Source organism: Lepidochelys kempii, chromosome 16, assembly GCF_965140265.1.
Source record: "Lepidochelys kempii isolate rLepKem1 chromosome 16, rLepKem1.hap2, whole genome shotgun sequence".
In the NCBI taxonomy this organism is placed as follows: domain Eukaryota; kingdom Metazoa; phylum Chordata; order Testudines; family Cheloniidae; genus Lepidochelys; species Lepidochelys kempii.
The window spans coordinates 23,741,234-23,767,758 of NC_133271.1; the positions used below are offsets into that span (position 1 = coordinate 23,741,234).

General features: G+C 42.7%; 1 protein-coding gene across 3 annotated transcripts in view; it reads left to right on the plus strand.

Annotated features, from left to right (window-relative positions):
* The first annotated feature begins 526 nt into the window (after nucleotides 1-526).
* UBAC1 (UBA domain containing 1) overlaps nucleotides 527-26,525 on the plus strand; it is a 54,818-nt gene continuing 28,819 nt past the window's right edge. For all 3 annotated transcript variants that reach the window (XM_073314932.1, XM_073314933.1, XM_073314931.1), the window contains exons 1-9: nucleotides 527-845; nucleotides 8,589-8,709; nucleotides 13,201-13,274; nucleotides 16,039-16,146; nucleotides 17,901-18,003; nucleotides 20,027-20,135; nucleotides 21,891-22,122; nucleotides 25,432-25,518; nucleotides 26,385-26,523. In XM_073314932.1, coding sequence (XP_073171033.1) covers nucleotides 708-845; nucleotides 8,589-8,709; nucleotides 13,201-13,274; nucleotides 16,039-16,146; nucleotides 17,901-18,003; nucleotides 20,027-20,135; nucleotides 21,891-22,122; nucleotides 25,432-25,518; nucleotides 26,385-26,523 — 1,111 coding nt within the window. In that variant the 5' untranslated portion in view covers nucleotides 527-707. The remainder of the gene's footprint in view (nucleotides 846-8,588; nucleotides 8,710-13,200; nucleotides 13,275-16,038; nucleotides 16,147-17,900; nucleotides 18,004-20,026; nucleotides 20,136-21,890; nucleotides 22,123-25,431; nucleotides 25,519-26,384; nucleotides 26,524-26,525) is intronic.

Below are 26,525 nucleotides of genomic sequence, written 5' to 3' on the forward strand. Positions count from 1 at the left end.
TATTCAGAGAGAGGATGTGCAATCCCCACAAGGCACGTTGTTTGAGGAGAGTACAACCCCCACCGTGCCCCGGGGACTGCAAGTTTACAGTGCGCCATGCCCTTCTGCGGGTGCGGGCTCCAACTCCCATCAGAAACCAGGAGGCTTCCCGCCTCCCTGCCCGCCCCAGGTAAAAAACTACAGCTCCCAGAGTGCACTGGGCTCCCTTCTGGCGTAGGGTTCCCAGTTTTAGTTGGGCATATTCCCCGCGGTTTCATCACATGACAGAATCTTTAACTAAAAATAATCTTTCATTCCTGGAGGGTTGGCAACTGGAGAGGGAGGTAGAGGGGGAAACCTACAGCTCCCGACAGGCCCCTGGGTCCGCACTTCCGGGGCTGTGGCAGGACGGGAGGGCGGAGAAAACTACAAGTCCCAGCATGCAGTGCGTCTCCCGCTTCCGGAGCCGTGTCATCCTCCGGCAAGGGCGCTGAGGGCGAAGAAAACTACAAGCCCCAGCATGCCGTGCAGCCCCTCCCTCACTTCCGGCGCTGGGCGGTTGCGGGAGCCCCCCGGCCGCGACTGCGAGCGCACGCAGGGCGGCGGTGACAGGAGCTGCCGCCGGAGCCTGGGGCGTGCGGGAGGCGCCGAGCGAGGGGCCGGGCCCGCGCCCCGGGCAGCCGGCCGCAGCCGCCATGGCCGCGGGCTGGTGAGGGCGGCCGGGCGCCATGTTCGTGCAGGAGGAGAAGCTCTTCGCCGGGCGGGTGCTGAGGCTCCATGTCTGCTCCGCGGAGGGCGCGGAGTGGCTGGAGGAGGTGCCCGAGGACACGACGGTGGAGAAGCTCAAGGAGCGGTGCTTGAAACACGTCAGTGAGGCCGCCCCCCGCCGCCCCCCCTCCGGCCCGCTCCCCGCCCCCCCCCAGGCCCCTGGCTATTTACAGACCCCCTGCAGGCTGCCGGGGGGGGGGTCTGCAGAGCATTGGCGATAGGCCCCGAGTGTGCGGGGGCGGGGGGGCAGCTGTACCGTCCACCCCCTCCCGCGCTGTCTGTAGCCAGCCTGGGGCGGGCCGGGGGGCGCGGGTCCCTAGTGCCCTCTGCCTCTTTCCCCCACCCCACACAAGAAGAGTTCCCTTGACGCCATTTCGTGGGGGGGCCTGCGGTCAGTTCCCTTTGACTGGAGCGAGTTGTTGCATGTCCTTGGGGGTGGGGCGGGGGTGTAACGATTACGTGCCTAGGGGGTGCCATTGCAGTCTGGAGGCGTCGTACGCTATGTGACCCCTGAGCCTGCTGGCCCAGGTGGATACTGCAGTGGGTACTAAATATTTCAGAATTCATATGTCTCCTCTCTCTCCTCCCCCCCCCCCTTTAAAGGTGCTGTGGAAAAATAGAGAGTTGTTTTCCCTCCCGACTCCTTCCTTTGCTGTGTCTGTAATTGTCCCACAAAAATTGAGGCATGGTGCATTTCAGCCTATGAGATGAATACCTGCTTCAGAAAGTTACGAGTTCATGGGGGGAAAACGGGATTAATATGGGAATTGCTCTGCAATCTTTAATGACAGGAGTTTGGATTCATGGGACCCCTAGACTACATATTTCTAGCTCTTATACTCACAGTATTGTGCGAGTTGGCAGATACAGCTTGTGAGAAATTGCTGAAGTGGTTTTGGATGATTCCCTACAAGCGACTGCAATGTTTTTTTGTTCCTTGGTTTTCTGTGTTTTCAGAACAAACATAAAGAACAGGGGTAATAACTACAAGTTCTTTGAAGTTGGCAGTGGGGCAGTACTTGTGGGAAGATTACTACTTACTACATCACTACTGCTTAATAGGTGCAGTATTGTTGTGGGTTTCATGTTCTCCTTACCTTCAATCGATTAAGACTTTCACATGTCACACAGTCCTTTGCCCTCTAGGAAACTGATTGCACTGAAGAGAGAATATGTAAAGGTGTCATTGTAGCAATGTGGCTGAAACACAGGGGGTTTCTTCATTCTAGTTTGCTTATTTACCATACATGTCTTGTTGGTGACAGGCTTTGGATCTGTTCACCAAGTAAATGAGTCAGTTTGTTGGAGGGTCTATTGGACTGCAATTCTAAGCTTGTAATAACTGTTCTATTTTTCAATAAAATGTGACAAATACAGTAACGTATAGGATCTCCGTACATGAGACACTTACCATGGTTTGCCCCAGAAGATGCAATTCCTGGGCCAAGACAGCGTGTTCTAGTTGTCTGAGCCAGGAACTCCTGAGTTCTAATCTTGACTCTGACGCTAAATGGCTGTGTAACTGAAAAGGGGGTGGGCGGGGGGCAGTCCTTGCCTATTTCTCGGAGGAGTAAAGGATATTGCCTTGCAAAGCACTTTTCCTTTTCAAAGTGTTGTTGAAATGTGAAGTTTTGTGTCTTAGTAATTGTGTGTGTGTGTATAGATTTTACATATAGATATATGAGAGCAAGCAGTTATAGCAGGAGCCTATAATTATGTTTATGCTTTCTGTTGCTTACATAACTTTAAGTGAAGGGGTTTGTCTCTTAGATGTGTAGTGATTCTGTTTCAGTAAGGGTGGCCAGTAAGCTAAATGTAGTACACAAAATTTTTATAATGGGTCCCCTCGCTGTTTATTTTAAAATACAGAGCCCCTGGAAGCAATAGGTCTCAGCATGCAATATTCCAACTTGATGACCAGTGCAACTGGTTGGGCAAAATTAGGGTGCCTCTGCATTATAGAATAGGTGTGGGACTACCACATCTTGCAGAGCTCATGGAGAATTATCATGTTGCTATCCTTATTCAGCCCAACTGCGTGATTATGCACAAGAGTGGTGTGAGGATTGCCAAGGCAGAGTAGTACAGTGATTGCATGCATAAGTGCAGATCTGAAAGACCTTTAATTTTCAGGAAGCCTAATTGAAGAAGTGCTTGTAGGTAATGTGAGTCAGGGCAGAAGACAATTAATAACTAGGCAGTGGTGGTTGATCTCATTCTGTCTGCTTCTTAGTGGTAATGGTGTGGATTTGCATAGCCATTATGGATAATATATAACCTTATGAAGAGGAAAAATGGAAATGGGAAAATCGTGTCTAGTGATCACAAGCATATTGTAATGAATCTTGGTAGCACCTTCAGATAACTAATGCAGCCACCTCTAATGAGATGCTAATTAATCTGTTCCCCAAAGCCCCTGCAATCACTATTGCTGTGAGTAGTAGAAAGTAACATTCGCTACATAGTCCTACTTTGGATAAGGAAAGGAGGTGTTCCATTTCTCACCCCTTTTCCCCTCCAGTAGCTTCCAAAAGGTCACTGAGCTCCAAAGTTGTCACTAAGTATCCTGATGTCTTTTCCTAACTAATTCTGCACTCTGATCCAGTGGCGAGCTCTTTATCCCTAATTAGCTTTCCACTTGGAGGGGTGTCTGTTGCAAGTGTTTGTGCCTACAAAAGGGAAGCATTTTCCCCCAGTTATCTGTGACCCAAGGCCCCAGTCCTACAAGCTGCTCTGTGTGGGAAGATGCCTGCCGCTGTGTGGAGCCCCACAAACTTCAGTGGGGCTTGGTGCCATGGTCACACGACACCTCGCAATATCAGGACCCAAATTTGCCCAGTTCTGGTTTTGAAACTGGCAGTTTTTAAAGAGATTTTTTTTAACAGTCTGTTCAACCACACACAAGTGGGCATAATTACATTGCACTTTAGCAATTGGCGGTTCAGGAAATGACACTGTGGTTGGTGGAGACATTTCGGAATAATTCCAATGCTCAATTGTTAAGCAAAGAGGAGGGTACATGAGTCTAACATGGGGGATTTGTCACTTTGAAGAGGTGACTCTACAGAAAATACAGTATCTTCATCATTGTGACAGATCCCAAAGGGTTGTAGCCTACTTGCAGGTCAAGCACCTCCCAGATCAGCCTCTAGCTAAATCCTTAAGGTGGTCTGGCTGGATGTTCAATCTTTGTCCACCATATGTTTAGTGGTGTGATAAGAGACAATGGCACACTGCAACCAGATGGCCCTGGAGTCCGATTGTAGGTGTGTAGTGCAAATTTTAATAACCCACACTCTTGCTGTAACTAGAAAAGCAAAAAAGAATTTCAAAGAAAAATGTATTGAAAGCAAAAACACACAAACTCCCAACGATAGCTTCTTGTCTACCAAGGAAGATAGCAGTGCAAGCAAATATTAGTGTTGTGTACCCATGATTTTGCATACTTTAAACAAAAATATAACTGCAGCCCTTAGATTCCTACCAAGACGCCAGTATGATACCAATAGTTGCAAAGCTCTGTAGTTTAATCTAAGCTATTTCCCCTAGAGTTATCAGCAGGGCCAGCTCTAGGTTTTTTGCCGCTCCAAGAGCATAACTGCCCAAGGAAAAAAAGAGAAGGGTGGCTGGAATGCCGCCCCAAGCACGTGCTTGCTTTGCTGGTGCCTGGAGCTGGTCCTGGTCATCAGCCCCATGTTCTTTCACAGAAGAGCCTTAATCCAAGGATTTGTGAAACTAGCATCCCTATGGTGTCTAGAGTTCAAACGCACCACTGATGGTTTCTTCTCATGCATTTTGGGTACCTCGTTAGATCAATTTTAGGAGTTTCTGTTTGATCCTAGATTCTAATGCAGTCTTTGGATTTAGATCAGCAGTTAACATGCTGAAGGACTAGTTGTAAGTCACGGGTATGCAAAGCTAAAACAATCTCACTGCAGCCCTGTTGATGTGTTAGGTGTTCAGAAATAATTTAAAATCGGGAGCTGAAGACTTTTGGTGAAAACTGGTGCATTTTGATGTATAAGTAAAGGAACAAACAGTTGAGCTCTCTAATGACCACACTGAATGCAGGGCAGGTAGAGAGATCATGGATTCTGAAAGCACTCTGAAGACCCTGAGTTAGATTAATACTAATGTTTGCAAAAAACCCATTGCAGTCGATGGTAAATGCCTTCTTCTAGAGGTGAAAGACACTTGCAAAGAACAGACTAAAAATGCTTAGTTAAAAATGTATATTGAAAATAATCTCATTCAGAAAGCTCTTTTCATTTTTGTGAACAACTTTGTAAGGTCTTGCTCAAGGTTGTTGTTAAGTGTTTTGCTTGTCCTCAGTGTGCTGCCTGGGTGAGATGAGTGACTTTATCAGTCTTTAGAGTAGCAGCCGTGTTAGTCTGTATTCGCAAAAAAGAAAAGGAGTACTTGTGGCACTTTAGAGACTAACAAATTTATTTGAGCATAAGCTTTCATGAGCTACAGCTCACTTCATCGGATGCATTCAGTCTTGTGGCTTCAGTGATTTTAGTTTCTCCCTTTCTAACATTTCAACTGTTATATTCCCTATTTCCCCTGGAATAAATGAGAAGCCTCTAGATGCACTGATGTAATGTTGTTCTGGGAGTCTATCGCTCTGGGTCACTGAACCATTCTCGCGTGAAGATGAGCCAGTTCAAGCTGTGGATGGATTCGTATTTTGTGTCGCAATGCTAAAATAGCCAAGCAGGGTGAAACGCCAGGCTCCTTTTCTAAAGTTCCACTGTGGTGCGTACATTCAGAGGCTAGATGCTTACATTTGCTGAGCTTACCAAAAGCTTAATCCTGTGCAGTCTTTCTTTGATACCTGGACAAAAAGGGCCAGATCCTCAGCTGGTGTAGATCAGCAGAGCGCCGTTGACTTCAGTGGAATTTTGCCAATTTACACCTGCTGTGGGCCTGATGCATAGTCTTAGTTTATATACTTGGTGCTACGGAACAGTTTTCAATATTCTAATCAGATTTTTTTTCCGAGAAAGAGGAGAATCCCTGGTTTTGTGTCGGGCTTTGTAAATACACTGTTCATTGCTGAGCACTGTTGTAATCTAACTTCTGACAACATTTCTATGGGAAGCCCAAGGGTTTTGAGATTCCCGTTTCCTAATGAGAATGCAGTGACACATGCTGCAAAAATATCTTCAAATGCTCCGGTACCCTACTTCTGTTTATAATGGTTGGTGCATTTTTAGACATAGAATACTAGGAGAAACATGAGATTTACTGTGAATATTTCTCAGATCAAGAAGAAAAGCTACAGAAAACACTGTTCAGTCTAGTGGTTTACAGACAAAAGGGATTCTTGAGGCTAACTCTGTTGTTGATTCCATTGAGTGACCTTGGGCAAGACACAGAAATTCTTCTACTATTTGTGTGTTCTTCTGTACAACAGGGAGTTCTTGTTGTGCTTAGTGTTTGCAAGTGCTGTGAGATCCTCTGACAGGTGCAATAGAAGTGCAAAGTATCACTACATATGATACTGCGTGAGGAAATAGTGATTACTAGATTAGGGAGAAGGCATGTGCATTTAGCACTCCTTGTGAAGGAGATGCCTGATAGCGGCATTGCAACCTTCAGTATTGCAAGAATGCTTTAAAAGCTCAGTATTAGTTTTCTTTAGCCTTTTAACTTGAAGGCCTAATTGCTACTGTCTGAGCTGTCAGTCTTTTCCCCAAGTCTCCCTTTTGTCTGTATATTGGCCCTAGTGCCCAGAGATTTCACCCCTGAGCACTGGTGTTAGACTCTGCTCTTACACCAGTGTAAATCCAGTCTACATGGAGTTATATTGATGTACTTGAGATCAGAAGCTGACTCACTGAATGCAGATCTTCGTTAACTGCTACTGTCCTCACCTCCAATTCTTCCGGAGGTAGCTGATCACAAATGTCACCTATTAAAAGTGAAATTGTTGGTTCGGCTTTAAAGCAGTTTTCTTAGCAAACCCGTTCTATCTGTGGAATTAGGAAATATGTTTGCTTTTATTAGTGATAGAAAAATTGCAAACCATCTGCATCACCCCAACCCATAGAAACATAGGACTGGAAGGGACCTTGAGAGATCATCTAGTCCAGTCCCCTGCACTCATGGCAGGACTAAGTATTGTCTAGACCAGTGGTTCTCAAAGCTGGTCTGCTGCTTGTTCAGGGAAAGCCCCTGGCGCGCTGGACCAGTTTGTTTACCTGCTACGTCCGCAGGTTTGGCTGATCGCGGCTCCCACTGGCTGTGGTTTGCCGCTCCAGGTCAATGGGGGCCGCAGGAAGCGGCACGGGTCAAGGGACATGCTGGCCGCCCTTCCCACAGCCCCCATTGGCCTGGAGCAGCGAACTGCGGCCAGTGGGAGCCGCGATCAGCTGAACCTGCAGACGTGGCAGGTAAACAAACTGGTCTGGTGTGCCACGGGCTTTCCCTGAACAAGCGGCGGACGGGCTTTGAGAACCACTGATCTAGACCATCCTTGACAGGTGTTTGTATAACTTGCTCTTAAAAATCTCCAAGGATGGAGATTCCACAACCTCCCTGGGCAATTTATTCCAGTGCTTAACCATTCTGACAGTTAAGAGGTTTTTCCTAATGTCCAACCTAAATCTCCCTTGCTGCAATTTAAGCCCATTGCTTCTTGTCCTATCCTCAGAGATTAAGGAGAACAATTTTTCTTCTTCCTCTGTGTAGCAACCTTTTACGTACTTGAAAACAGTGATCATGTCCCCTCTCAGTCTTCTCTTCTCCAGACTAAACAAACCTAGTTTTTTCAATTTTCTCTCATAGGTCATGTTTTCTAGACCTTTAATTATTTTTGTTGCGCGTCCCTGGACTTTCTCCAATGTGTCCAGTCTGGGTGCCTCACTTCAGGAAGGATGTGGACAAAATAGTCCAGTTGCAGCCTACTCAGCGTGGAATAGTCTCTCGAACCGTGACTGCTCCTGAGGTGCTCAGACTGAAATGAACATAGGACATTATTTACGCTCAAACCTATTTTTCTCAGCAGTACATATTTTTTTAAAAAATCCCTAGAAACTCTGAGTCTGGACATTAGGAGGGCAGACCTAATCAAATGCTAGCAATTCCAGTTGAGAGGCCTACCACTTTAAAGCAGTATTTTAGCATTGGTCTTATATATTTCATTTGAAAAGTCTTAAGGGTTTTTGGACTAATTTGTCACTTTTTAAAGAGAGAAACAAAATTAACCCACTCCGATAGTGCTAAATTAATGGTCCCTCATTCCCATGTTTTCCAGATCACCATATTAAATAAATTGTCATAATAAAATATTATGTCTTACCAAATATTTCTATCTGACATTTTTCAGTTTTTTGAGACCTGATCATGTAGCTATTACATGAGTAGCCTACTGACTTCCAAAGGACCATCCATACGTGAAAGGGCTGCAGGGTTTGGTCTTTGAAGTTAGCTGTTTCAAAAAATTGTTTAGAGCGTCAGTCAGTCAGCAGGAACCTAGATGTTGCTTTTTGCCAGCTTTTAATTTTAAAAGCATCACTATGATAAATCTGAAATCCTCCTTTTGGATATTTTCCCCTCTCAGCCGGGGCACTTGGCTATGTGGAAAAAAACCCATTTTCTTGTTCACTACCACAGTGAGTACTGTTACACCATGACTCAAATCTCCATTTTTTTAGTGCATATTATACTCAGCACATTAGCCTCTGGCATACTGTCTATTACTTAAGCTATTAAGAGATTCGTAAATGCTGGCACAGTTCAAATGTGGCGACTCCCTTTAAGACGAGGTATAGTGATTTATGCAGTAGGCTTATTATTCTTGTCCTCTGATGCTTAGTATTTATCACTTTCTCTAGTGTGTACCTGGGAGCTTAGAGGATCCAAAAAGCATAACGCATCATAAATTGATCCATGCTACTTCAGAGAAGGTCCTGACAGATACGAAAACAGTCTTGGAGGAAAACATTCAAGATAAAGGTAGGAGAGCTTTATGATTAAACCTCATTCATGCAATCGTAGCCTGTGAGCCTAGTAACATGAGACTGTATTTAATTGTGAGGTGCATGCCAAACTGTGACCTTAACGCCTATTCTGGATTCTGATACAAGGGCACTGATAAAATGGCTAAAAGGTACAGGAAATAGAAAGTGTTTAGACTATCAAATATGTTTTTGTTGCTTGCTGCAACATTGTGTGTTCTTTTTTTTTAAAGAAATAAACATGAATTATACACACCGTAGTTGAGCCAGTAGATTAAATGATTTTTTTATTTTGTAAATCTGTTTTAACACAAACAAAAAAAGGAACTACAGTTATAAGCTGATATGTCTAATAGGTTCATACAGCTTTTACCCTTTGCAATTGTGTTTGAGGACGGTAAATACAAATTAGGCCATTAGGCCTAATACCACCCCATGCATTCTTTTATTTTTACTTGGCTTTTGGATATTTGGTAGGGCTGTAAAGCGATTAATCGCGCGATTAATTTTGCTTGATCATGCTGTTAAACAATAATAGAATACCAATTTTTAACATGTTTGGATATTTTCTGCATTTTCAGATATATTGATTTCAATTACAGCACAGAATACAAAGTGTACAGTGCTCACTTTATATTTATTTTTGATTACAAGCATTTGCCCTGTAAAAAAAAAAAAATAGTATTTTTCAATTCACCTAATACAAGTACTGTAGTGCAGTCTCTTTATCACGAAAGTTGAACTTACAAATGTAGAATTAGGTACCAAAAAACCTGCATTCAAATATAAAACAATGTAAAATTTTAGTGCCTGCAAGTCCACTCAGTCCTACTTCTTGTTCAGTTAGTTGCTCAGACAAACAGGTTTGTTTACATTTGCAGGAGATAATGCTGCCCGCTTCTTGTTTACAATGTCACCTAAAAGTGAGTACAGGCGTTCACATGGCACTGTTGTAGCCGGTATTGCAAGATATTTACATGCCAGATGTGCTAAAGATTCATTTGTCCCTTCATGCTTCAACCACCATTCCAGGGGATATACGTCCATGGTGATGATGGGTTCTGCTTGATAACAATCCCAAGTAGTGTGGACCAACGCATGTTCATTTTCGTTATCTAAGTCAGATGCCACCAGCAGAAGGTTGGTTTTCTCTTTTGGTGGTTCGGATTCTGTAGTTTCCGCATCAGAGTGTTGTTCTTTTAAAAGCTCTGAAAACATACTCCACACCTTATCCCTCTCAGATTTTGGAAGGCATTTCAGATTCTTAAACCTTTGGTCGAGTGCTGTAGCTATATTTTGAAATCTTACATTGGTACCACCTTTGTGTTTTGTCAGATCTGCAGTGAAAGTGTTCTTAAAACGAACAAGATGTGCTGGGTCATCATCCGAGACTGCTATAACATGAAATATATGGCAGAATGCGGGTAAAACACAGAGCAGGGGACGTACAATTTCCCCCCAAGGAGTTCAGTCACCATTTAATTAACGCATTATTTTTTTAACAAGCGTCATCAGCGTGGAAGCATGTCCTCTGGAATGGTGGCCAAAGCATGAAGGGGCATACCAATCTTTAGCATATCTGGCATGTAAATACCTTGAAATGCTGGCTACAAAAGTGCCATGCAAATGCCTGTTCTCACTTTCTGGTGACATTGTAAATAAGAAGAGGGAAGTATTATATTCTGTAAATATAAACAAACTTGTTTGTCTTAGCGATTGGCTGAACAAGAGGTAGGACTGAGTGGACTTGTAGGCTCTGAAGTTTTACACTGTTTTGTTTTTGAGTGCAGTTACGTAACAAAAAAACGCTACGTTTGTAAGTTGCACTTTCATGAGAAAGAGACTGCACTACAGTATTTGTATGGGTTGAATTGAAAAGTACTATTTCTTTTATCATTTTTTACAGTGCAAATATTTGATAAAAAATAATATACACTTTGATTTCAGTTACAACCCAGAATACAATATATACAAAAATGTAGAAAACATTCAAAATATATAATAAATTTCAATTGGTATTCTATTGTTTAACAGCCCAATTAAAACTGCGATTAATCGCGATTAATTTTTGTAATTGTGATTAATTTTTTGAGTTAATCGTGAGAGTTAACTGCGATTAATTGACAGCCCTAATATTTGGCTATAAGTAAATAAAAATAATAGATAAAAAAAAAAAGAAAGAAACCACCTTTATCAGATCAGGTCTCTAAGTCAAATCGTGGGCTTATGTTGCTTTCTGAAGTTTCTGTTTCAGCGTTTCAGTTTTATGGCTCTGTACACTTATGCTGTGCTTTGCAGATTTAGATCAGAATGGATACCTAGTATAACTCTGCTGGCTATAATGGAATTGCGCCAAGTGTGCATTTAGCCTGTAGAATTAAAATGCAAAAAGGCTTAGTGTGAAACAAAGGACGGTCTAAAGGTTAGAGTAGCCAGGTAACTGGATTCTATTCATATTGGGCATTTAAATTTTCAGAAATGCCCATTAATTTAGGCCTCAACATCTTTGTCTCCCCATTTCCCCTCCTGTAAATTGTTATATTAATGACCTATGTCACAGGGGTACTGGAGACTTAATTAAGCCAATGGATGTAAAGTGCTTTGAGACCTTTGGAAGAAAAGGTGCTTTGTAAGTGCAAAATATTAGTATGAAAAGCCTAAAGGGAAAGCATGTGATGCGTCCTGAGATCTTTCAGACTTACCTTTATCTACCCAGAAGATTTCCTCCAGTTATAGGCATTGCTGGGCAGTCACCAGTGCAGACACCTAGTCTAAGCGGAGAGAGCTGCTCTAAGCTGCCATTTGCACCTCAGTTTCAAGTATGGGTAAGCTTCACTACTGCAGGTAGTGGCTTTACATGCATATACTAGGGGTTTGCACTGGTGCAGCTATACAGGTGGCTGGCAACTCATGGCTACAATTAGGGCAAATCCCCAGTGTAAAGAACACCGTAGGTGGTTTGGCTCTAGGTTTTCTTTCCAGCCTCTGGTTTGGCAGGAAACACATTGCTACAGGATTCTTATTGTGTTGGAGCAATTGTTGTCACTTTTGCAAACAGCACAATCCATTTTAGGGGACTTGGGGCCCACAAGGAGCTCCTTTCCTGGGGCAGGGGGGAGGCGGGGAGCAGAACTAGGGATAAGCGGGTTTAACATGTAGACAAAGTATAACTAATGATGAGCCATGTTCTGAATTCTATTAGAACTGTAAATCCAGGATCAATCCATTGTTTAACTGATGTCAAAATTTGGCTGCAAAGGTCTAACTTTTTAACTGTACATATTAAAATAAGCCATTTCCAAGCAATATCTCAGATGATTACGACTGAAAGGATTGTTCAAATCTAAATTTTCAGCATTTTATTTACTCTTTGTATGTCACTCCGCCTCACCCATAGACCAGTCAGTTTAACTTTGTCCAGTACTTTATTGTCAGTTTGTTTTTTTTACTTTTATGCCCTAATATAGAGATACAGCAGTTGAATTGCTTGCACTAGCATAATGCTGGAGTGCATGAGTTGCAAACAGAGAAGGGGAATGTTTAGATCCAAAAACAGTTAAATCTGGAAAATCCCTGAAACAGTGCAAAGAATGCAAACAAAACCCCATTTCTATTAAAACCTTCATTTTACAATTTCTGATGTAACTGATGTTGCAATCACATGCAATATCTCTGGGGACTGTATTGTATTTATCACTGTGGGGCAGGGATTGTATGCAACTCCAGTGGGGAGGGTTATCACAGCTCCTCCAGGAACCGAAAATAGTAAGGGGTGACTTAGGTGAAACACCTTTGGAAATGTGCCACTCTCTGGGATGGCCGGTATATACCGATGCAAAGTGGATTTTCCAGAGACCAACAAAGGAAGGGTTTGGGGCATAAAAAAGCTGCATTTAAACTGATTCAGGCCTTCTTTCTGATCCAGCAAATGGACAGGACCTTCTGTCCAGGGGCCCCAACCCTTGTGGAAGGGTTGGGAAGATTTTGGCCCCATAAGACTGATGGGTGACCTCTGGTAAGCTTTTTGCATGCATATAGGAAATTTCATTGGGTTTTTTTTTGTTTACTCTGTAATGCTTTTACTTCAAGAATAAAGGTGCTAGCTCAGAAAGAGCTGAGCAGTACCTTGTAACTGCTGGGGTTATGCTGTTCATGCCCCTCGAGGAGAGAAAGCAACACACGGGCTGCTGGCAAAGTCTGTCCGGCAAACTGGCTTGCTGGGTCATCACAGTGGATGGTGCGGGGCTGTGCAGCCTTAAAACCCCAGTCGGCAGGGAGAGAAATACAGGTCTCTGCTCAAGAGAGGTGCATCTGGGAGCTGGAAGCTCTCAGTGGATGTCCTTGAGGGACCATGCAGGGGGTATACAGGAGCAATTAGCCCAAAACTAACATCCTTCATTTTACAGTTTGTAAATTTTGGGTTCTGAATTGCCCGACAGTGACCCATTGCATGTTACTTCTAACATATTCCAGTATCTTCTCTTTCTAGATGTCTTGTTGTTGGTAAAGAAGCGAGCTCCCCCTCCACCTCCCAAAATGGCAGAAGTATCAGCAGAGGAAAAAGTGAGTTCAGAAGATTTGTAGGTTTTTCTAGTCTGCATTTCCCCCCTTTTATTAACAACTTGGAAAAGCGTAGCTGTGGGTGTTCACTAGTTATTTATGGAGGCAAATGCATCCATTTAATTAAAGATTAAATAAATTAATTTCAGGAGGACTCATGTTCCTTTGAAACTTCCCAGAGAATACCATAAGCATTAGGACTGAAAATTAACAATAATGTTTGACTCAAACAGGATAGATACGCTCTGTGGAAATGCTGTAAGGTTGATCTTTGAATGTCTAATAACAGAATAAATCTATTATTTTAAGTTGTGCCATGTTGTGCCTTCAGATAGATCTGCCCTTTAGAAAGTTGTCTAATTGCTCTAATTTCTGTCTTTAGCTCTACTTGGTCTCTGTAACCAGGAGTTTGTCTACACTGGAGCTGGGAGCCAGCCAAAATAGCTGTGGGGATGTTACAGCACCAGCAGGGAGCTCAGATCTAGGGGGTAGAATCCACACAACTATTTTTAGCGCATTAGCGCAAGCACCACTAACACAAGTCTGTCGGCTCGAGCTGGAGGACTGGCTCCCAGCCCCAGTGTAGACATACCCTGGGGCACAAGCATTGACCCTACTAGAACTTCAGTTTTTTTCTCCAACTGGGATAACAGTGGGTTACTCCTCCCCCCGCCCCCCGGGGTGTAATTGTTATTACAGTGGGTCAACGCTCTCCAAAAGGACATTTCTGCCCTGGTGGTGCAGTAGCTGCCATCATCTGCAGATGTACTGAGCTGTGCCTTTGCTTGTCCTTGTGAATTGCTGGCGGTCTCTCCTTGTATGTGCAAACCTGTTTTTCTCTTCTGGCATTTGCTTCCTGTAGGTATCTGTATTTCCCTGTGCACTGCCCTTCTGAGGTCTTGCTGTGCTGCGTGTCACACACTCTTCCTCACACTATGTCCTCTGTGCATCTGTGTCTTTGGGCTTCAAGCCTTCCATTTTTGGACTGTATGTTGAAAATTTGGAGCTAGTCCAGGGCACTGTATTTCCCCACGCTGTATTTATAAACAATGCAGCGCTTTCAGTATTAAATGGCACATAAGGTGTTGACACAACTCGCGTCTCCCTACTAATTTTGAACAGAAAACAGATGCATTTGAAGAGAGTACCCTACAGGGAAGGAACACTGTGACAGGATTGGGCCCTTTGGGGTGTCACCTGATGTGCTGGGATGTCACTGAGTTAGCCTATCCTTCCAACTATGCCACTGTAACCATGCCTCAGTGGGCCACAAATGAGGATGCCAAATTCAGAACAAACTGCTGAGAAATAGGGCAAACATAACCCAAAACTGGTGGTTATTCTTTCATAAGATACCGCAAACCAGCCACACAAGTAAACTCCTGTTTCACCACACTGGCTAACAAGAAGTCATTAAAAGCAGTTTCCTTGGGCATTCCAGTTCTTATGTCGCCACCAAAAACACTGGATTCAGAGATTAGTGGTTCTTTACAACCAGTCTCATCAAATGAAAGGTTCTTCTGATCCCAAAGGACCAGCCACACACTCAGGTCAATATATAGCTTAGATCTTACCCAAAAATCACGCTGATGCCAATCCCTTAGAATTTAAAATCTGACAGTTTATAAATAGAAAGAAAGAAAGGTGAGAGTTAAAATTGGTTAAAATAATCAAATATGTACAGTAATTGCAGAGTTCATGGTTCAGGCTTGTAGCAGTGATGGAATAAACGGCTGGCTTAAGTCAAGTCTCTGGAATACATCCACAGCTTGGATGGGTCATTCAGTCCTTTGTTCAGAGCTTCAGTTTGTAGCAAAGTTCCTCCAGAGGTAAGAAGCAGGATTGAAGATCAAATTGAGGTGTTTCCAGGGCCTTTTATAGTCCCGTCCCCTGTCCCCCCCCGCATGTGGAGGGCATCCCATTGTTCTTACTGTGGAAAATTACAGCAACAAGATGGAGTTCGGAGTCACATGGGCAAATCCCATGCCCAGGCATGTCGCCCAGTCACAGCAGGAAATTCCATTAAGTGTAGATGGGCGTCTCCCATGATCCATTGTCAATTAAATGTTCTTTTGATGGGCCATTTAATTTGAATAGTCCCTCCAAGATGTGCTGGTTAGCTACCTTGTGAGCGTTACCCCAGGAGCAAATATTTGAAATCCAAGTCTAGAGCCGATACTTATAATTCAAATGGAAAAATGATACATTCAGACAGGATAATCATAACCAGCAAATCATAACCTTTTCATAGACACCTCAGTTGACAACCTTTTGTACAAGATTTTCTGGAAATATATAACAGTGGTTGCAACAATGATCTATATGGTCATATTTTAATCAGATAAAGTCACAAACATATCATAGTGGTTGGAGCATGGGACTGGGAATGGAGACTCCTGGTTTCTATTTCCCAACACTGTGTGACCTTTGAGTCAGTTCCCCCTCTCTGTGCCTCCATTTCCCCATCTGCAAAATGGGGATAGTTAAATGAAAAGCACTATGTGGCCCTGTGAAGAATGTGGGAAAACTGATTTATTTTTATGAAAAATATGTGACACCGCAGGTCTGATTTGGAACTGTGATTACAAAGTATTGGTGCTATTAACCAATTGCACTGCTAGTCAATTCCCCTAGTCACAAGTTACCTTACATCGCTTGCTTGCCTACAAGAGAATATGAAATCAGTCAGCTATAGCATAATTTTTATTACTGTATTTCAGTGGATAACAAACTGTAAAATCTGATCATGCTTCCTTTTCTTGGTTAGAGGAAGCAGGAACAGAAAGCTCCCGATAAGGATGCTATTATCAAAGCAACAGCAAATCTGCCCTCTCGCAATGTAGATCGCACTGTGGCCCACCACAACATGAGGGATGTAAGTATGGTGCTTTTTATCTCCTTTAATTTACGTGCTAAATCTAGATTTCCTCCCTGATTTAACCCTTCTCTGCCACATCCATAGGTTAGTTCATCTTGTCTTGAAGACTTCGCTGAAACTTGGGCCTATTGCTTATTTCTTTTGAAATAAGTGAAAATCTATGGTTCATGTCTCATGTGAAAAATAATATTTTTGGTGGGGGGTGTGCTTAATATACCAGTAGCGCAGATAATTTAAAACTGAATTTTAAGAATCAAATTAGGGTTTTTCCCTGATTATGCTGTGTTTTACTTCTTGCATTTCTCACGGAATGATACAGCCTAGTCACTTTCAGGTTCTAATGCACTAGCACAGCAGTGCAAAGTTTGATTGGAAATACTGCAGGGGAATGTGGGTTTTTTTTGTTTTTAAAGAGAAATATGATCTTCGTTTCCTGGTTTTAGGGTATTCTCATACATGGTGGTAATAGTGAAACTGCCCTATACCTGTACAAATATTTACCCAGTTTGTTCCATGTTTTTCCCCAAAGGAGTTTTTTTTTTAAAAAAGTACCTGATCTTTTGTCTTAGTGGCTACCTGCATGGTTCTAATAAAGATCTTAATTAAAAGACCAGTGTGATTATAAACTGTTCTCCACAGAAAATAAACTTTTTTAATTCCAAGTTTGTACTGCATTCTGGGTTACATTAAGGTTCCGTTTATAAAGGATTAATGAATACTTATTAGAAGTTTTAATAAATGGGTTAATCAAATGTTAGACTAACAGGTCAGTGGGTTGCTTATAACCATCTATAATGCCTCATGCTGATATGGTTATAGCACCTAAGATACTTAATACATCTGATCATTTCTTAACCCTTTATGTTACGGTTCCGTTTATAAAGTGTGACTGCATTTTGTTTGCATAAAATTTTTGATTATACATTGAGTTTGAGGCAGTTAGTTTTCCTCTTGGCTCTATTTTCAAAGTTTAAAACTGCCCCAGCACTGTACAGCTTTCAAAATGCTGAAGGACCTTGTGAGTATGTGTTCAATGTGTGTTCAATAGTGTGATTTCCTTCTTCAGGTTTGATGCTGCCATGTGCATGAAGTAGAAAAGCCCTACGTGCATAGTATATGCTATTAAATAATCAATAAATAAAATATTGAAAATTTTTCTTTTTTTAAAAAAAGTTAAATGTTCCTAGCACTTACTATTAATTAAAATGAAGCATGGAAAACTTAATACGTTTAGTGAGCAGCTTGCCCTGTTGTATATGGTATATAGTAAAAATCTTTCCAGATGAAGGAAGGGAAGCCATGACACATGGGTATGACAAATCTCAGAAGAAGCTGGTCGTAGGAAGAAAATGACACTAGCCAAGAAAACTCATCCCTTAATAGAAACAGTCCTGAAAGGAACTCCACAGCATCTGACCAGAGGCCCACTGACTTCTGTCTGCCCACACAAAGCTCCTTACAGGGTTGGGCACGTTTCCATTAAGAAATAAGCTTTCTCAGCTAGTGTCATTTTCTTATGGGACTAAAAGCAGTGGAAGAAATAAACAACCCTTTCTGCATGTCAATTCTTGCTCTATATAGCACTCCACGGGAAACAGGCTAAACGCAGTGAAAGCAAAGCCATAATAAAGCAACTTCCTCTACAGGGGGCAAGGGCATAGCGTACAGACTCTCTAACAATAGATGTATTAAGTGAAGATGGCTATTGGTAGCTTCCTATCTAAATGTTTTGACAGTTTCCTTTCTTGCAGTTCCAGACAGAGCTCCGGAAGATCTTAGTTTCACTTATAGAAGTTGCGCAGAAATTGCTGGCACTGAACCCGGATGCAGTTGAACTATTTAAGAAGGCAAATGGTAAGAACATGTCCCTAATGTGTTTTGTGGATCCTTGTTTTGACTAGTCTTGTCAAGAAGTACCAAAAATGTTTATTCATCCTATTACAAAAGGCTTGTAGCCATACACACCTTGTTCTGTGATTCCGTCATCTCTCCCAAGCTAAGCAGAGGTGGGATGGGTCAATATATCAGTGGGACTCTTCTGAGGAATACCCAGGTGCAGAGGAAGGAAGTGCTGTTGGATATTCAGTAGGTAACACTCTTCCCTCTGACTAATCAGTCTCAATTTGATGGCTTATTTTTTAAAATATGCCTGTCCTATATTTAGGACCCTACCAAATTAACAGCTGTGGAAAAACATGTCCTGGACTGTGAAATCTGGCTAGTGTAGAGGAGGGACAGGGTTGGGGCCTCTTACCATGTGCTGGTCTCCAGATGCTGGGGAGGGACCGCTCCCGGGACCGGGTCAGACCCATCTCTGGGAACTGCCCCCTGCTGCAGGTAGCTCCACGGCTGCTGGCTGTGAGCCCAGCCCTGAAGGCAGCGCCACCCCAGCAGTAGCGCACAAGTAAGGGTGGCAACACCCTGACCCCCCTGTGGCCCCCCTTTTGGGTGGGGGCCCCCGGTTATAACACTGTGAAGTTTCAGATTTAAATATCTGAAACTGTGAAATGTACGATTTTTTAAAAACCTATGACTGTGAAATTGACCAAAATGGACTGAGAGTTTGGTAGGGCCCTACCCATACTTTAGGGGACACAGAGCAGCAGGATGTGGCATATTTTCAATGAGACATAACCATAGCCAAGGTCTTGACAACTCATGATCACTAGAGACCTTATGGCATTTTTCACAAGAGCAGGGGTCATAGGCCATGATGTCTTGCCAGATTCCACTTAAATAACATTTGACCTCCTTAACACGCCATTTGGTTTCAGTTGGGTGCAGTATTTGTCATTGATTGCATAGGGTTGCTATAGGCTATAAAAAAAGCTGTTAACTTCCACTCCATGTGTGTACACTTCAGTGTCAGGGGAAGCATTCCTGGGCTGAAACCCAGATCCCATTGAAGTCAATAGCAGAATTCTCATTGAATTGAATTGGGGAGGATTTCATCCCTGATGTATTGGTTTTTGTTTTAAAAGCACTTTGGGATGAGAGGTACCATGTAAATGTAAAATTATTCCTAGTATAACTACTGGAAAACTTCACTCAAACTGCAGCTCTAGGGATGGTGAGGAATGGTTTAGGGTGTAGGGCACTAAAAGGTATGTCTACACTGCAAAAAAAACAAAAACAAAAGTATGTTCTTAACTCCAGTTGGCTAACCTGCGTTAGCTTACTGGGGTTAAATAGCAGTGAAGACTCGGTAACTTGTCTTTTAACTTGGGTTAGCAGCTAGAGGTAAAGGCTATAGGGGACCGTAGGGTTGAACTCAAACTGCTAACCTAAGTTGCCATGTCTTCAGGGCTATTTTAACGCAAATTAAGAAAACCCTTTTTTTGTGTAGACCTACGCTAAGAGTTAGGATTAAATGGAGAAAAGGGAAAAAGTAGGGTGAATATAATGGAAAACTTCCTGACTCTGGGATTTATTAGGGCCTGATCCCACCACAGTTCGTTCTCTCTCTCTCTCTCTCTCTCTCTCTCTCTCTCTCTCTCTCTCTCTCTCTCTCAAATAATTCTTTAATGTGTTTCATAGAAGTCTGCAGCACTGCTTGTTTGCGTAAGGACTGCTCATGTCTAAATGCTTGAAAGCTCAGTCCCGAGTGGAATAGAATGTTAAGGGTAGTGGGGAAACCCACGCCGCATCATTTGAGATGTTGAACACTGTTCTTGACAAAGCCCTGGGAACAGTCCAGCGTTAGCTGAGCTAATGGGGTTGAACTAAAAGACTTTATAGGTTTTTCTCTCTCCCCTTCTGATTTGTTAGGGTGGGAAAGGGAAGACTAAGGATTCAAACTTAGCAGATATCTTTCCAGATGGAGCAGGGACTTATTTTGGCTTGAAATACTAACCTGAATTTGTTTTTTTGTCTGTAGCCATGTTGGATGAGGATGAGGAAGACAGAGTGGATGAAATAGCCCTGCGCCAGCTTACAGAAATGGGGTTTCCAGAGAGCCGAGCTGTCAAAGCCCTTCGTTTAAACCAGTGAGTATACGCATCACCCAGCATACAGAATTGCTAATTACGGAGATAATTGGTGCACATAATTATTTGGATAATAATGCATTTGCTGTAAACCGCCTCTTGGAGCACCTAAACCAAGATGATACAAAGCACTAGCACAGGGAACAACCCTGCTCAGGGTAGAGGTCCATCCGGGGGCAAAGAGGGTGTCGAGTGAGAGAACCTTACTCTGCTGCTGACTGTGCTGGACTTGTTCTGAGAATAAATGGAGGTCTGTATATTTGGCATCATTCATGAGTATTAAATTCACGCTCTCAATTTAAAAAAAGAAAAGAAAAAAACAGACCCAATCCTTAAACTGCAGAAGAAATGTTTCACACTGACTTCTAAAACCATTTTAAATTATTCATTTCTGTCCCCACATCCAAACAGTGATATCAAGGGCTGTTCTTTTCTTCTTTGGTTATAAAATTACTTGTGTGGTTATGCCAATCCCATCTCTGGATTTTTCCTTTCTCTGCTTTCCCCAGGGCACAACTCGGGGAGTGATATGCTGTTACTATCCCAAGCTTCACCTATGTCAGATACCAAAATGACATGACACAGCAGATTATGCAGAGGTTCAAAATATGATCACAGTGATCTTCTTGAGTTTGGCGTCTTTTCAGTGGAGTTCAAATGCTCATAGGCGCTGCTTGGTGGGGCTCAGATGCTCTTTTGGGCTCCAAGGATAAGTGTGGGGGAAAGAAGGGGTGATGCTCACCCAAGCAGCATCCAGTCCTCGTACCAAAATGAGCTGTCACTCATGATAAATTGTGTACATGTGATGTGCTTGTTCCTCTCCTTATTTTCATGCTTTGATTGACAGTGAAACAGTTCCCAATGTTGACATTTTCAATGATAGTCACTGGGTATCTGAATTAACACTCCAGAGAGATGAACAGGGGCAGTTCACCTCTCTAGACTATGGTTTCAGGTTCCGTGGAAACTTGGGCAGACATCACATTGTTAATTCACCCAAAAATTGCAAAGTGAGAGTTTCTTCTGACTTGTAAGGGGAAGAGTGACTTTCTATGTTGAAATGAAGCTGAGGTTCTGGAGAGCAGGCGATGCCCTCAAAAGCCTGTTTAAAAATGCTAGATTGCTAGTTCAGCTCATCTTGAACCTTGGCTTTCCTCTATCTCCACCTCTCCTCTCTTTTCACTATTAGCTCAGGAGAAATCAGTTTGTGGTGTCTGTGGTATTTCAGGAACATCAAGTCTGAGATGTTGCACCAAAGTTATTTTATAACCAAGCACAAAGAAAGCTTAAAGGAAGCAAATTTGTATTTCGTGACCTCTGATACAAACTAGCTAGTGACGATGAAAGTCCTAGGAACAAAAGCCAAACCTGTGTGAGATGATGATTTACTCACTGACGTCTGTCTACCCTGCAGCTGGGAGTAAGCCTCCCAGACTCCATCGGCTTGAGCGTAGACGTTGCAGCTCGGGCTCTCAAGCCCAACTGATCCCCTGATCTGAGCTCAGGTGACTAGCCAGTGTCTCTGCTGGAGCCACAGTGTCAACACCGATGAAGTGAGCTGTAGCTCACGAAAGCTCATGCTCAAATAAATTGGTTAGTCTCTAAGGTGCCACAAGTACTCCTTTTCTTTTTACTGTTAAGCTAGTGGGAGTCTGTCTAGCTTGGCTCAGAGGCTCGCTCTGAGCTGCAGAGTAGAACATACCTGTTGAGCTTTGATGACTCCCCATAATCGTTTCCATTAACTTTGTGTCTCAGTATGTCAGTGACGCAAGCAATGGAGTGGTTGATAGAACACGCAGATGACCCCACGGTTGACGCACCGCTTCCAGGTCAAACCTCATTAGAAGCTGCCTCTGAAGTGGGTGCTTCCTCTGCTGGAGCAATTGCTGGTCCTAGTTTGGAAGCTGGTGGGGAAGAGCCCAAGGATGAGCTGACGGAAATATTCAAGAAGATCCGCAGGAAAAGAGAATTTCGTCCGGACCCACGAGTATGTCTTGTCTGTCTTTTACTCTTTACGCAACAAATGTAATATGAAGGAAACCATGGGGACACAGTGGGCTCCAAATAACGATGTTTTCTAACTATATGCAACATGTAAGGTCTGGATACCTAAATACACTGCTGCTCCGGGAGGGTTCTGGAGGCTTTTAAACACAGAAGATGTTGAGGACCATTAGAGGACTCTTAAAATATTTAAAAGAGTACCACCCAGTACCTACATGCTACAGTCTCTAATGCAGGTGCATCTAAATTACCAGTGTTAGGTCTGCCCTAGTGTTGGGGCTAATCTCTTGACGTAGCCTTTTGTAATCATGACTTGCTTCCACCACTAAAGCCAGTGGAAATAATGCAGTTGTGTGTATTGGTGAAGAAGCACCATAGGGTATTAATTATGGTGCCCTGAGGACTCTTACCGTAGAAGGGTACAAAAGAGCATTTAAACTGAATCTTGAAGAGTTTGCAGAAGTGACAGTGAAACATCTTTTCAAGCTGTTTATCTGAACAGTTATAAATACCTTGCATAGAAAATGTATCCCTGTTCAGAACAACCAGGAGGTGCTGTTTAGAATTCAAGATAGATCTGCTTTTACCACTGAAGATTTCCTGAGACTTTGACAAGATTCATCAACAACTTAATAGCTAATATTAAGACATGAGTAAAATTACTTAGGTCTGAAAAAGACCTTTTAAAATATTCAGATACACAGTTCTAAATATTTAGTGCGCACCAGGACTAAATCTAATTACTAGAACTTGCAAATGCACATGACAGCATGTGTGTTATTGCCAGAAAACCACAAGCCTTGGATAGGGAGTATAAAGTACAAGTTTTAAAATCCTGTCTCCCATCCCCAGCATTCCAGTTATCTGGCTCCATACCAGATCATGGCTGTGTTCTCATAACTTGCATGGCTGCATTTCCAAACACTAAATTCCACTCTGTTGCACCAGTGGAAATTTCAGAGGAACTTCAGTGAACTCCTAGATTCACACCAGTGTAGTTAAGAACAGAATTTGGCTTACAAACTCTACTTTCTGCTTCCCTTTAAAAAATCTGCAGTTGTTCCCTTGGGTCTTGCCTCCTCTCTAATATTTCACAACACATTTCAGATTCTGCTTGCTCATTTCTTACCTTTTTCATTCTGCTGCTTAGTCGTCTAATCTAAATCATGAGTATTACAGGCAGTTAACCTTCTTAAAAAGACCAAGCTGAATACACTTGTCTTGCCAATCTATATTTCAACTGTGCCTACCGTTTAATGTCCTAATCACTAAATAACCTGGATCCAATTTGTTTGTTTGTAAATTGTTTTCTTTCTGTGCCATGAGGAAGGTCACCTGTACATGAAATCTCAATTTGCCTACATTGCAATGAAATAATGTAGTGATGGAAAGTGGACTAGTTCCAGATCAATGTTTAGGAATCATTATTTGTGTAGCACCATAACATCTGGAGTATTTGGCCTTGTAAGAACAGTTAATAAAGGAAGCCCCTTAACCACAGGAGTGAAATCCTGGCACCACTGAAGTTAATGGGAGTTTTTCCCTGTGTGGAGCCAGGTTTCTATCCTTAGGATAGAATCCTGGGTTCCTTTTGCCTCGGGCAGACTAGATGGTGGCTGGGTTTCCTAAGATAACTGTTCCCAATAGATGTAAGTACATTTCTACTTTTTGAGTTGCATACAAATAGGAAACAGGAATAAAACTATCCCATCTCTAGATACAGAAATGGAAACCAAAATATCTGAAGAGTACGATGGGATATTAGAAATGACTGATGCAAACAGCAGCCTTCCTTGTCCTTATTCCAAGGAGTGTGTTGAACCTGAAGGAAACCGTGGGCTACAACCAAATGCTGCTTAGTTACGCAGCTGGAACCTTCACTGAAATCAACCTGGTTTGACCCTGTGTAACTGAGAGCAAAATCTACCCCTACAAATGCATAGTGGTAAAGGGGAAATGGAAGTAAGTTGATTCAAAGCAAGTAACTTCTGTCCTTCAGTACAAAACAAGTTACTTTCAAATGTGGATGTGAGACTTAAAGCAAACTGTCCCATTTGACATGTGGTTTAGACTTTAACCTACTTCTTAAGAGACTCTCTATCCTGGCTTCTGACCCATCACAACCCTCTCCTAAATGTCACATTGCCCAATCTAAAATTAGTGCCACAGCCTGCAAAGGGCACATGTACTGTAATTGAACACCTGACGCTCATTTAAAAAGAAGGCATTCTGATATGAACACATCCTGATACAAGCAGCTAAGGTGTATGACCAGAGAAGAGTAAGAAAAGGAAAAGAACTAGTTCTTCCAGTGCTTGTTTGATGTGTAGGAGCTAGGTATGGAGAAGTTCACCTCTTGCGTGCTGGGGGCTGCATTTCCTTATATATAATTTTACATTGGTGCTGCTGTGTTTGCCCAGATGTTCTGTGTAAGTAGTAGGTGCAGGGTGGAGACTGCCAGATTACCAGCAAAAAGAGAGGCTTCTGGTGAGAGTAATCTGTTTCCTCTCTGAGTCCCAAGGATATTGACGTGGAACAATATTATAACAAGGGATCATTCAATCATTTCTCTTTCACCTGTGCGTTGGAACAGTGCAGTAATACTTAGTACTCTTAATCTTCAAATAGCTCTGCAAACATTTTCCCTCACAGTGTGCTAGTGAGATAGGTAAGTCTGAGCACTCTGACTGATGAGCGGGAGGGAAGACAGAGGCAATGGAGATGAGTGAATTGCTCATGGTCGCAGAAGGAATGTGTGTTAGACATGGGAGTTCCTACTACCCATCCTATCCTGCTTTTTTAGAGCCAAGTCCTGCTCCTTATTTTAATAGAAGCAGGATTTGGCTGCTGCTATTTTATTATTCCTTGTATTACAGTACTGTCTAAGGACTCCAGTCACAGATCAGGGCCTGGTTGTGCCATTGCATTGGAAACAAGCTACTTGTAGCCTGATGGTAGACCTTTAAAATCTCTTGAATCTCTGCTAGCCAACAGTTTGCACCCAATAAAAGCCTTTTAGAAAAAAAAATAGTCGAAAGGGAATATATTCTGCTATATTCTCCTCTCAGTTACACAGAAAATCCCATTGGCTCCTCTAGTGAGGAGAATCTGACTTAATAAAGCCTGTCAGGATTCTTAAAACCGGGACCATCGCCTTCTGCTCCTTTGCTGTATGTGGAGAAGGAAAAGCTTTTCTCCAGAAGAAGGGATACGATTCATTCCTTGTGTGTGTTGTAGCTGCCATGGACCAAGCTAAATGCTGTGTGTAATAAGCTGTGTGTTTCTGATTTAGGCTGTCATTGCCTTGATGGAGATGGGCTTTGATGAAAAAGAGGTGATAGATGCACTAAGAGTAAACAACAACCAGCAAAACGCAGCTGTGAGTATCCTCTGTTGTTTTATTCCTAATTGCTATGATGATCATTTGCTCAATTGAGAATTCTTGATCGCTGAACTGGATGGCGCTTGGTCATATTTTTAATTCAAACTAGCCTCATGTTACATGGTCTTGCTCTTTGTATTCCAGCCCTAGCAGTTATTGGAGTTGAAACAAACATGATTAAATATTGTGCATCTTTGAAACTAGCTACGTACACCACTGGAAAGCAGTCACTTCTGGGCTGGAGAGTGGCAGTCAACCAGCATCCTGCACAATGTTGAGAGAACTACTTGCAGAGTGGAAATGTTGAGATGGAGAACTTTGGCCAGGGACATGAAATTGGTTTTTGAGGTTCTCTTCTGAAGGACCACACACGCATGCATACAGAGGAATGCTCATTTTATCCTCTCCTGAAGGAAAAAGGGCTGAGCTGACCTTGTTGGGATTTTGAGATGTGCTTCTGGCACTTAGATCAGTGAGCCTGCCCTCCAGCTTTGGATTCGGGAATCCTGGCCAGTTCTTGGGTAGGAGGAGGACAGTCCTGGAGCAAGCTGTAGATTTCCAGTGTGATATATAGAATGTCACCTCATGTGGGTTTGAAAGCTAGAAATCACTTTTATTGCTGTATCAGGCTCTAGTCCAGCTCCCGCTGGAGTAATGGGAGCCTTGCAGTTGACCTAGAGCAGGACTTAAGTGAATAGTAGTTAATGTATTACATGGTTTAGTCTTCAAATTGCATGCAGGGATGATAAACTTTGTCTAGGATGTTCTATCTTGTGCCTTACTTACATGCGGGATTGAAGTCTCATGAGCTTGCGTTTTAATGGAACTAATTATAAACTTGTCATGCCTGCTGACTTTTACAGTGTGAATGGCTGCTGGGAGACAGACAGCCATCTCCAGAGGATTTGGATAAGGGAATTGACACCACTAGCCCTCTCTTCCAAGCCATCCTGGAAAACCCAGTGGTACAGTTAGGGCTAACGAACCCTAAAACGCTGTTAGGT